Source organism: Abrus precatorius, unplaced genomic scaffold, assembly GCF_003935025.1.
Source record: "Abrus precatorius isolate BTA unplaced genomic scaffold, Abrus_2018 Scaffold6, whole genome shotgun sequence".
Taxonomy (NCBI): Eukaryota; Viridiplantae; Streptophyta; class Magnoliopsida; order Fabales; family Fabaceae; genus Abrus; species Abrus precatorius.
The window spans coordinates 22,105,305-22,117,208 of NW_020874406.1; the positions used below are offsets into that span (position 1 = coordinate 22,105,305).

Below are 11,904 nucleotides of genomic sequence, written 5' to 3' on the forward strand. Positions count from 1 at the left end.
TTGCACCAAAAAAAATAGTGTGCTTAGTGTGTCATTCTTTGGTTTGTTTTGATATCAATCTGGGTTTGTTTTTCTCCAATCCAGCTTTTGATCTTGGTTTGCCTTTGTACAGAACCTGTTGTGTGATACTAGTGATCCTGAGTGTATGTAAACACCGGCGATTCGCCAATCCTACTTCATATAATGAACAGAGACATAGATAGAAGAGAGAGAGAAGAAAAAGGAAAAAAAGTGAGAGTAAAAAAGATTAACCTGTGGCAAATTGAATTCCTCTTGTTGTTTTGTGTGTGCATAGATTATAGAATAAACATTTTTTCCTTTTGGTTCTGATGTACTGAAACATAGTTATAATTGGAGTGAAATTGCATTTTGGCTTTGGTGTGCAGATAATTCTTCTGTTATGTCTATTCTAACCTGGATCTAACACAACCATATGTAGACAACTCTTCAAACAAAGCAAAAGAAAAGCAAGGAATTTTCAGCGGGAAAAGAAACAGGCATTAACACAGTCTTTCAAAGAACATGGTGAAAGTTAAGGGACTATTTGATTTTAGGAAATGTTTTTTTGTTTTCATTCCGTTTTCAAATATTTGTATTAGAAACAAAACTTTTTTCTGTTTTCACTGTTTACTGTATAAATCTTAGAAAACAGAAGGAAAATAAAGCGGTAGTTTTGTAATTAAAATTGAAAATAGAAAACAAAAACAAAAATGTTTCTAGAAATCAATGAGGCAAGCTTCAACTGGCTTCCCCAACCAATAGAAATGAAACAGAAATAAAAATGCCGAATAACACCACTCAAAACTGTAGGTAGCAAACAGCAAGCAATTTATGACAAGTTTGGCACTCTCTCACTCTTGCAAAACACAGAGCTTTCAGCAATATGAGCTCCATTTTGTTTCCCAAAAGAAAAAACTTCACAAGAAATATGAAGAATGGAAAAGTTGAATACTTACAGATAGCACAGCAAACCTTGTACTATGTCTGACACGGGCATGCAAACATTTTACTCAATCTTTACCTCCAAGCTCTTTGGCTGATGGTTATTTTGCGTAGAAGTGTGAACTCTGCTTTGCAGAAAAACAGTTCTGGAGGAACTGCATTCTTATTTAGTGAGGATGATTAGTGCATTGGTGGTGGTCGAAGACAGGAGACAAATAACAATAATGACTATAGCTAAAGCGATAGGTAAAAAGAGGAGGGAACTCCTTACAAAATAAAGCATCTTCATTAGCTGTTAACTTTCTCGAGAGAAGGTACACTTTGACTCATTTGACCTCCCATTTTCCACTCATTCAAGTTCATCTTACGTAAAGATATATGCTGGTCAGAGCCTCAACTGATTTTTTTCAATGGGTATAATGATCTTGTAACGAGTAATGGTATTCACATATTGGTTTGTTTTTAGATTTGAGTTTAAATAATTAATAATAGTAAGTTTTTATTAAAAAAAATATTGATTACACTTTGATCTCTAGTATAATAACTTTTGTTGATTAAAAAACTAACATTTTAGTTGTTTAGATAACATTTTCCTTTGTGTCTATACATCATTTTTTTAAAGTGAGAAAATATGTAGAGAAAGTGAATATATATCTTCTACAGATTTGAATTTAAGCATTTATTACATCTAACAAACTTTTAAATGAAAGATTAATAAAGTATCATTTTCTTACTTTACACATCTTTTCACTTTAAAAGAGTGAAATCCTTTCAGAAAGTAGTTATTGTGGCTACAATTGTGCCGATGTTCTATTTTATTTGGCTTTAAAATTAGTACATAAAGCACTATTCTTCTAAATAATGGACATGTCCCCCACCAGTTCTAAAGTGAATTTGCCCATGGAGATCCAACCACTCAGATAACCGCAATTTCATTTTTTCTTTTTCTTTATTTTTCATACTATATTAAAATTTCTTAAATGGAATTTGAGCTTGGGATATCAAAGAAAGTTCAAACCACAAATACAAACAATATCTGAAGGTTCAATAAAATGTCAGAATAACATTTTAAATTAGTCATTAGGTATTTTTGTTAAAAAAAAAATTATTGAATTCTCCCTAGAGTATTTAACATTGAAAAAAGGTTTGTCAGCCAGAAGTGCTTGCATGTTTATTATAAACTTTATTAAAAGAAAAATCACCTAAGTAAAATATAAATTTGAACAAAAAAAGTCTGAAAGCAAAATAAACTAGTGCAGACAATTCAGTATAGCTACTTTTATTGTTCAAACCGCTACTTAGAAAGGCTGCTTTAGGCGCTTATAAATATTGGGATTATCTGCTAAACAAACGAGAGAAGCTGAGAGTAAAAAAATCACGATTCATGTTTACAAAGGGTATATAGCTTTGCCTTAATATTATGCTATAAAACTAAACCTAGTTTTTCATTACAATACACAGGCAACTGATCATTGGCATAATGAATAAGAAATGGGTCGAACCTTTTAATTTTTTTTACTTCTCAAAATGGATCTATTCAATTACAACTACGAAATTCTTTTGCATAAAACTAAATCTGGTTCATTGAACCTTAAAATTTTAATTATATTGGGTTGTTGGGCAATTTAGCTACGATAGTATTAATGTTTGACTTCAAATTTGCTGAAGGGCTTCACGTGGCTTTTCTTTTCTTCTGCAATCTCTGCAACTTCTGCCACTTGAGGTAGATCTGATAAGACAATCCTGAGAATACCATAAAAACACACCCCCATTGCTTTGTTGAGAGGGGATTCCCACTCAATAGTGAAGATATCACAATGCTTACAAATTTGCGAGTTGTAGTGATGGTAGTGTTAGCCAACGAGCCAAAACGGCTTATGGTCAAGAAGATGAAATTTTGGCCTACAGCACCACAGCAGCAATAGAGAAAAATATCCCATGCTACCTCTGGATGCTGTTTGCAGAAGTGAACTGCCTCAAATCCACTGCCACGGGGCCATCCAAACATGTAAATCATATTATATATGGTTCCCCATAAATTCATGCCCAACATAATATCCCAAGCACTTGTTTTTGGGTACCTGAGTAAGACAAGCCAAAAGTTTAAAAAGATAGAATTAATATCAATGAATCTATATGTAAGATGTTCTCGAATATTTGAGATGTCAACATCGAACAGAACCTCAAATATTTGACATGTGAAAGCAACATGCAATGGAGTTTTTCCTACAAGCAACATTACATGGGAGAAGGAAACATGAAAAATCTTATTTTCTTTTGTTTTCTTGACAATTAAATTACCTACTAGATACAAACTAATCGCACGGACCAATATTTTTCAGCCAGTAAGCTAATAACAAAAGCCTCAGATTGTAAGCCAATCCATTTTGGTTTGTTTCTTCAGCTACCAATATTGAACTTTAACAAATGCATCAAACAAAATTAATTAATAAGAACTGCATTTCAAACTTCATAGCTGGATTTAACGAAAATACAACTGAACCGAAGAGAAACAATTCCAAGAACTGTCCATTTAGAAATAGTTCTCATTAGTTGCTCTTGATTGAGATTGCTTCGTATTTGTCATGCAACATTGGAGAAGTGATTTAGTTCTAAGAAAAATGAAAAACAGAAGGTACACATGGAGGTGTCCAAGGGGGGTGAACTAGAGAAGAAATCGAGGCAGTGCATGGGTAAATTTTGTAGTTTACAAGATATCTGACAGACAGGAGTTGTTGTATGCCAAATCAAAAGAGAGAAGCTTCTCGTTTATTACCTTGCTTTTAAAGAATCCTGAGTTGCATTAGTAAATCCATCAAATGCAAGGTTAAGGAAACACAACCCATATCCAAGGGGAGCATTTGGATGTGCCAGCTTGCTGATAGTCTTTGAGCTAGTCTGTAAACAGCATAAACAAATAACGCTAAGCTGCATTCATAGACTGAAAATTCCTACATAGGCTGTGAGCTCTGTAATTCTGAGAAGTTCCTAACCTTTAGAAGTGCAAATATCGATACCCCTCCGGCAACAAGAAAAGTACAAAGGTATTCCGGAAAAGTGTATCTTATACCATATACCAGAGTACCCATCAGCATAACTGCATTAAGGTATATTGAAGTTTTTGTTAGACATTTTAAGAGTACCTTACATAATCCAATAATAAATTTAAACTTTTGAAAATCAATAAAAGAATGATGTAAGATTTTCTATCATTTTCTTTTAAATGCTTATACATTAGAACCTGCCAGAAGCTCCTCTATTTAACATTCTAAAACGATGGTAAACAATAATTAATGAAATTATTTTAACCTATCATCAGCACGCAAAAAGGAAATAAACCTACTGAGTAAAAGTTTAAGACACGGATCAACATAATTGTTAGGTCAAAAGCAGTATAACATTCAAGCAGAAGTACAAGGGTTACAAAAGTCTCATAGAATACATGACCACATCACTATCCATTGTTTTGGTAAGACACTAAAGATTCATATCCATTTGCTTATCAAACTTAATAAAATGAAATTAATCTATAAGTTATCCTTAATCTCCCTTAACCAAAAGGATATGACAAATCTTGAAGCACTTAAGCATTGAACATAACTATAATTCAATCATAAATTCAGGGATACTTTGTAAATGAAATAAAAACTCAATTAATTTTCCATTGCTTATAATTAAAATGCAAGCTTTTCTAGTGCATCAAGCACAATGTACTGACCAGGAATCATTTTGGAGGACTTTGCCAGCACCTGCAAGTAATAAAAATAACACCACCCATTAAAAAGCTTATAGCCTAATGCCGAATACATTGAACAAGGCAAAACACACAACAAATTCTGCGGCATGCAGGATGAATAACAAAAACTTGTTTCAATTTGAATACATGTTGTACAATCAGCTTGTGTGTATTTATCATCTGCTTTTTTTATTATTATTATTATTATTATTATTATTATCATTTTCTTATTCTATAGAATAGTTTTCACATTTAATTGGTCTCCAATGAAGAGAGATGAATTTTCGTATACAGTATCAATTCAATTTACAATATCCTAAACTTCCATGTCAAATCCTTCCCCTCACTGCATTGTTCCAAATCCAACCTCATCATTTCAGGTAAAAATAATAAATTCTACAAATCCCATACCAGATTAAATCAATTAAATATGATAGAATCTTAAAAAGCGAAGCAGAAAAAGAAAGTATTGAAGAAATCATGCCTGAGCAGGGTAACTAATATACTTCAAAGCTTCAATTCCCATAGCAGGACCAATGGTGTTGGTAATACCAGCACTCCAATAAGTCCACCAAGGAGCACCACCACTATTCCCACCAGACCAAATCTTTATCACTGTATACGCAAACAAAACCAAAAGTTAAAAAAAAATCATGAATTAAATTATATCAAATCAATCTACATAGTAATTGCTTTACGCATAAAGTAATCAGAGATAGAATCTTACTTATATATGACCAGATTAAACACACCACATTCTGTGCCAAATTCAGAAACGCAAGGTGTTCAAACCTCTCACCCTCGGGACCGAATCGCTTCGTCGACCTGAAACCAAATCGGAAAAAAAAATCAAAAAAGCAGAGCAATGAGTATTTGAATTACAAAAATTCACCGCGATTTCGAGAATGTATAAGTGGATTACGCTTCTTACAGTGTTTCCTGGAGAACGCCTTGGTAGATGTATGCGGACCAGATTCCGGCCACGCAGAAGGCAAGCACCAGAACGCGGCGGAGGCCGCCGCCGTGAGCCTCCATGGAAACACCGAGATCTGGCGGTTCGGGTTTTTTGGTGTTTGCGAACCGGAATGGGAAGAACGGAGAGATTGGAGAAGCGCGTGGGAATGGAACGAAGAAGGACAAGTGATGTGAGCACCAAGTTATGCTACGTGGATCTGCCACGTGGAAGGTTTTATTGGACTGTGACACGCCCTTGCGCGCTTCTTATTGGATGCGCATACGCATGCCGCGTTTTCACTTTGCCAGTGGTCGCGCTTGTTAGTTACAATGTCATGAATTTTTTCTGAAAAAATAATTATTTGATGCTAATTAACAGTCCATTGGCTTGAAATTTTTCTTCATGGAAAATTAAAAAAAAATTGATTTCTTAAATTATTTTATTAAAATTATTAAAAAAATATCAACTAAAAAATCCGATTTTCACTTTCTTAAAGAAATTATTTTGAATAACTTCTAAAAAAACTGAAATCATAACTAGTCACTAAAATAACACACATATATATATATAATTGATTAATAATAAAAAGTATAAAATTAAGTGCAAATATAATGGTTAAGATTTTCAAGATGACACTCAAATAAAAATATTTATTGTGTTAAATATTTTTATAAATATTAATTTATAAAAAAAATCAAGTAACGAAAGTATTTTTATAATTTTATCACAGAATATTTATATTCACTTTATATTTTTAATAAAAAAAATTTAAATTACTTAAAATTAATATGCTCTAAAATATAATGTTAATATTTTTCTACTAAAATCAAAAGATATATGATGTTTGTTTTTTCAAAAGTAATTTAAATATTCAATAATGTACCATTAACATTTTCACATCATCTATCTATAAATATAAGACAAAAATAATAGAAAAAAATATAAGAAAAAAAAAACTATTTTACAGATAGCTAATGTGATAACTTGTGTAATTGCACGATGCCACATAATTTAAATATATAATAAATTATTATCAACAAACTATTAAAAAATTATAAATCAAACTATAAAATTAATTTTAATATATTATAAATCAAATAAAAAATATAAATATAAATTTTTAAACAATCATTTACAATAGTCAAAGATATTCAGTTATACTCATTATCACTTATACTCATTATATCACTAAATAAGGTATGCAAGATTTGTACATTACCAACATATTTTAATTAAATTCTTAATTTTTTTATCAAACTATTTTATTAATAAGTTAAATTTTAAAGTATTAACTTTATTCGTGTTAAATATAAATAAAGAAAATTAATTCAGTAAAACATGCATGTACGATTTTCATGTATACATCAAAACATTGTATATATGATAGGAAAGTATCATTTTTTACTTTTTAAAATCATGATTTATATATAAAAATAATCACTTGTAAGAATATAGATAAGATTTTTAAAAAAGATTATAGGTATAATTAATATTTTAGTAAGACCCTTAATAAATTTATATCACTAATCCATCCCATAGGGTCACATAGGTAAGATGGACCAAATATACAGTATTTATAGTTATATTAACAAATATATCATTTTCATCTTTGCATGATAGGATTGTCAAGCTAAAGGTGTTGTATAACCAAGAATCTTTGACTCTCCATTTTCGTTTATTTTAACCTACCATTTATGAAGTTTGGAAACCTTGCAAATTTCAAGAGCTAGCTTGGTTGAACTAGGAAATATATACCTTCCGTGTAGAGTCTAACATTCTTTCTCACGTAAAATTTTAACTATTTCATCCCATCAAATGATTATAGTTTTGTCACAAGGCAGTTTGATCCATATACGGAACAAATTTTTAATGCCCAATTCACATAATTAGAAGGTCATATAGTCACTGCCTATGACTTGGGGTGTCTATATAAAATAATTTGCTACGTGAATCATTATTACAAGCTATATATATCCGGATAGACTATGAATAGTAATTCTTGTATGTTTCGTGTTGTGTTAGTATTGACTCGACGGTTGTAAAGTGGCAACACGTCTCTGAGTATTTAATTAGCAAGTACCATGAACCTTGCCCGTACTCCATTACTCACATCTCAACCTCAGCAATGACCCCCATCCATGCTACGTGTTTCCAGGGTCTTCAGTCTAAACCCCCCCCTAAGGTGAAGCTGCTTGTCTACTGTTTGCAACCTCGACTTAAGTCTGAACCCCATTTCCTTTTTTTATAAGTATAATTATATATAGTTTTAATTACTATAATTAATTTAATCTTTATATTTTTTTTCAAAAAGTAACAATGTAATATGTAACTAGCATGTTACGTCACTACAACATTACGCAAAAAATAAGTTTTTAGAACGGTAACTTAGATAACAGATAATAAAAATTATTTTATAATTATATATTAGCGGTTCTTTAACCGTTCTCTTGAATATAATACATAGATAGTGCAAAATTTTAGAACAATTTTAGACGCTCTCTAATTCAAAACAAAATCATTCTCAAATCTCTATTTTAGCGTAGTGTAAATTTGAAGTCACGGGTAATATATTATATTTAAATATGCATATTACATTATCGTTATAAGTGATAGCAAATTTAAATTTTAAAAGTGTTAAAATTTATAAACACCAAAAATAACAAAAATATGAAGATTGAAACTTAATTGAATCATACTTACAAAAAATTCAAATATACAGCTTTGCTTATGATTGAACTTCTTAAAATGACAATTTTTAATTTGAATGTATATACACGTGTACACTTAATGTTTCACCAAGTTTTAAAAGAATTAACTTGCTAATGAGTTTACTTTATCGAATTGCTAACATGCAAGTAATATATCAAGCTAACACAAATTTAACTTTGGGATATCAAACTATATATCAACTCTCACGACGTACGTTTTAAGCTTCAGCCATAGTGCACGTGCTTTGACTTTTATATATGGTATTTTTTATACTTTGGTAAAATTTGTAATTAGTTGTGACGAACCTAAAAAGAAGGAGTTGAATGTGGAGGATTATTGCAAAAGGCAGTTTAATGTTTAAATGAATATGTATAAGAACAAAATATGGAGATAGGATTAAGACGTGTACCTCACCCAATAATGTTTAGTAATTAAAAATGGCTCACATGCAAGGAACATACAACTAATATATTGTAATTTCAGAATTATTTAAGTGAAAAATATTTTGAGTCTGATGGGCGATACACATGATCTTTTGGTTGTGATCTCCTAAATCAAGTGGGCCTACACTGATATCGTTATGGAGTATGGACCTTGGATCAAGTGTTTGACCAACTTAGACCCTCTCCAATTGTATCAAAACATCAATTTTTAAAAATGTATAAATATTCAATGCTATGCAAATTTTCTTATATATACTTATATTTTATGAGTGGTATTTTAATTAACAAGACTTATCGATAATCATTTTCTTTTTTATTATTTAAAAAATTTAGAGTTCAATTGATTCTTGATATAAGAATATAACAATTTATTTTATTTTTTGTTAATAATAAAATATAATAATTTATGCTATTATGTTATTATATTGGATTATAATAGTTTAAATTCTTTTTTTTTATACGAATGATGAGTTAAGAATTATTAAGATAAAAAAATTATTTTTTTATTCATACTCCATATCCATTTTAATAATTTATTAAAAATATTTATTTAAAAATATAATTTAATAAATTTTATACAAAATATATAAATATTTTATATTTTATTTCAGTTATGATTATAATTTCATACAAAAATATAATTTTTATTTGTAAAAAATTAAAAATTATTATAATTAAATATCAAAATTTTAATGTTATGTAAACATGAAAGTAATTTTTGATTATATATATATATATATATAATTTGTTGAAAATTTAAAAGATTAAATTAAAAATTATATTAAGTTTAATAGAAAAATAATTTATTCTTTTAAGCATATATCTTATAATATTATTTTTATTTATTTGAAACATTAAATATTTTATCATTCTAATATATTGTAAATATAAAATAAAATAATAATTTATTATGTTTTAATTTAATTTTAATATTCTATCTTTTTTATTTTATCATATTCACTAACAAGCACTCAGCCGACCAAAATATCAATGGTTTTGGAAACATTTAATTTGGATCCCATGATTCGGTGAAAAAGAGTGGCTGCAGAACCAATGTATTTATAAAGATCCGAATTGGATATTGGAAAGTCAATGACAGCTAAGGAATATATATATATATTTGTCGACATGCTTTTAAATGGGTAACTTGTTAATACACTTTTTCTTAAAAATAAACAACACACTTTAGGACTAAATCGTTACTAATCAAATAAATTGGATTGGTCTATTTATTTAAAAAGTCAAACTGCATGCCCAACATGTTCCCACCCGTCCTCATCCTTTGAGCAAGAATTACGGCAATAAAAGAAACGCACAAAAACTAATTATTTCAAAGTAATTTTTTTAATTAAAATTAATATACTTTTATCGCAATTTTAATAAAACTCTCTTGTGCTAATTAATTACTTTTGTTTTGTCAATACTTATTAATTACTTAAACGGCGTAATAGTTTGCATTTGTATTAATTAGGGAACAAATAGAGACGTTGATGGGAAGGCATTACAGCATGAAACTCGCAGCTTTGCTCAACACATATTGACTCATAAATTGTTCGCTGGCTCGCCGACAATGGCCTATGCAAAACACGGTTTAAGGAATTACTATTGTTTTCACGTTATGGAAGTGCTTCCCACTTATATCTCACTAGTACTCGTTTTGATCCAAGCTCATCATAATTCATCTCCACCTCAGCGTGGATCTCGATCAAGCACATATTTTCTGCATTCTATTATTGGAAATTTAATCAAATTAAGTTCAAGTCAATTTAATACATAACCAAACACGTTAATAGTCTTATAATTTTGGATTATTTTAATTTATAAATTTAATTACTAACAAATAAATTTTATTAAAATGATTTCTTTTTTAGTACAAAAATTCATTTATGTGTGGATGCTTTTATTTTAGAAAGAAATTCAAATAAAATTAAAATTACTTTTATATATATAATTATCATAAACGGCAAATAGTTTGATTCAGGTCAAACATTACTTTGAGGGAAAGTCACAGTGAGACGCGAGTGAAGAAATTTTTGCCCCACAAAATTTTTTTTCCCTAAGCCGTTGTTTGACCACCGAAGAAAGAAAATATGACAAGTAAAAATGTATTTCTTGAGACGACTTCATTCGTTTAACGAGAAGAAAATATGAGTGAAAAAAAAAATATAGGATCCACATATGTCTTTTTGATGTTTTATAATTGTAAATTTAATTACTTTTAAAAAATAATTAAGTTATATAACATAATTTCAGTGATGGCCGACACAAAAATCTAAGATAGTAAAAATAAAATAATCTCTCTTATTTTATATATAAAAATAATAAAGAAAAAAGTTTTAAATAACAAAATATAAATGAAAATTTAATATTATAATAATAGCTATATATCTTTATCGGTTCTCATATAAATATATTACAAAATTATATTTAAATTAATTAAAATATTGACAATATAGTTACCAGATTCGATTATATAGATTTCTAATGTATAAGGTCGTAAACATTAAAACTGTTTTATCCAAATAAATATAAGTTTAAACATAACGGTTTTTCTAAGACATGTGTGATGGCACACGGTAAAAAAATAATAAAGGTATGTTAAATAATTGTATATATAATTTTTTTTAAGTATAACACGAATAGTGTAAAATATCATATATGAACAACACGTATCATCTACTGTGTAAATATCTATATTTAATTCTTTTTTTATCTTTTTTTTTATATATATTTCCTTTTCACATGTGTTATTGTGTTGTCACTGTAAGTGTGTGTTTTCAGCCTCAGAAGTAGGACTGGGCCACCGTTTTAGAGGGGCAAGAGCTTTGCATAAGTCAAACCATAAAGCTCACAATCTATAAAGGATAGAACTTATAAAACTACTTCTTTTTATCTTCATGTTAACTTGGCCGGTAGTGGCATTAGCCAATAATATTAGGTGATTAATTATATAATAATTGATTTAATTATAAAAATAAAAATAGGAGATTACAAAAAATTGTCATAAAAACATAAAATCCCACATTAATCATAATAAAAAACTAAGAGTATAATTAAATATTAAATCAATATTAAAAATGTCTGTCATAAATTTAAAACACATTTATTTTATTTTTTTA

General features: G+C 29.0%; 1 protein-coding gene across 1 annotated transcript; it reads right to left on the minus strand.

The window, feature by feature from the left end:
* Positions 1-2,245: 2,245 nt before the first annotated feature.
* Positions 2,246-5,804, minus strand: LOC113868927 (UDP-galactose/UDP-glucose transporter 3). Its single transcript, XM_027504931.1, has 7 exons — positions 5,610-5,804; positions 5,406-5,503; positions 5,163-5,293; positions 4,661-4,691; positions 3,936-4,039; positions 3,719-3,840; positions 2,246-3,023 (listed from the first exon to the last, which is right to left on the minus strand). Exons 1-7 carry the CDS (start codon positions 5,711-5,713, stop codon positions 2,615-2,617), a joined length of 999 nt encoding a protein of 332 aa, XP_027360732.1. The 5' UTR covers positions 5,714-5,804; the 3' UTR covers positions 2,246-2,614.
* Between the last annotated feature and the right edge of the window lie 6,100 nt (positions 5,805-11,904).

Coding starts and splice junctions, on each gene's coding strand:
- LOC113868927 (XM_027504931.1), bottom strand. CDS start 5,713: ATGGAGGCTCACGGCGGCGGCCTCCGCCGCGTTCTGGTGCTTGCCTTC. Junction 5,294..5,405: donor TTTAATCTGGTCATATATAA/GTAAGATTCTAT, acceptor TTGCGTATACAG/TGATAAAGATTTGGTCTGGT. Junction 4,040..4,660: donor GTCCTCCAAAATGATTCCTG/GTCAGTACATTG, acceptor ACCTTAATGCAG/TTATGCTGATGGGTACTCTG.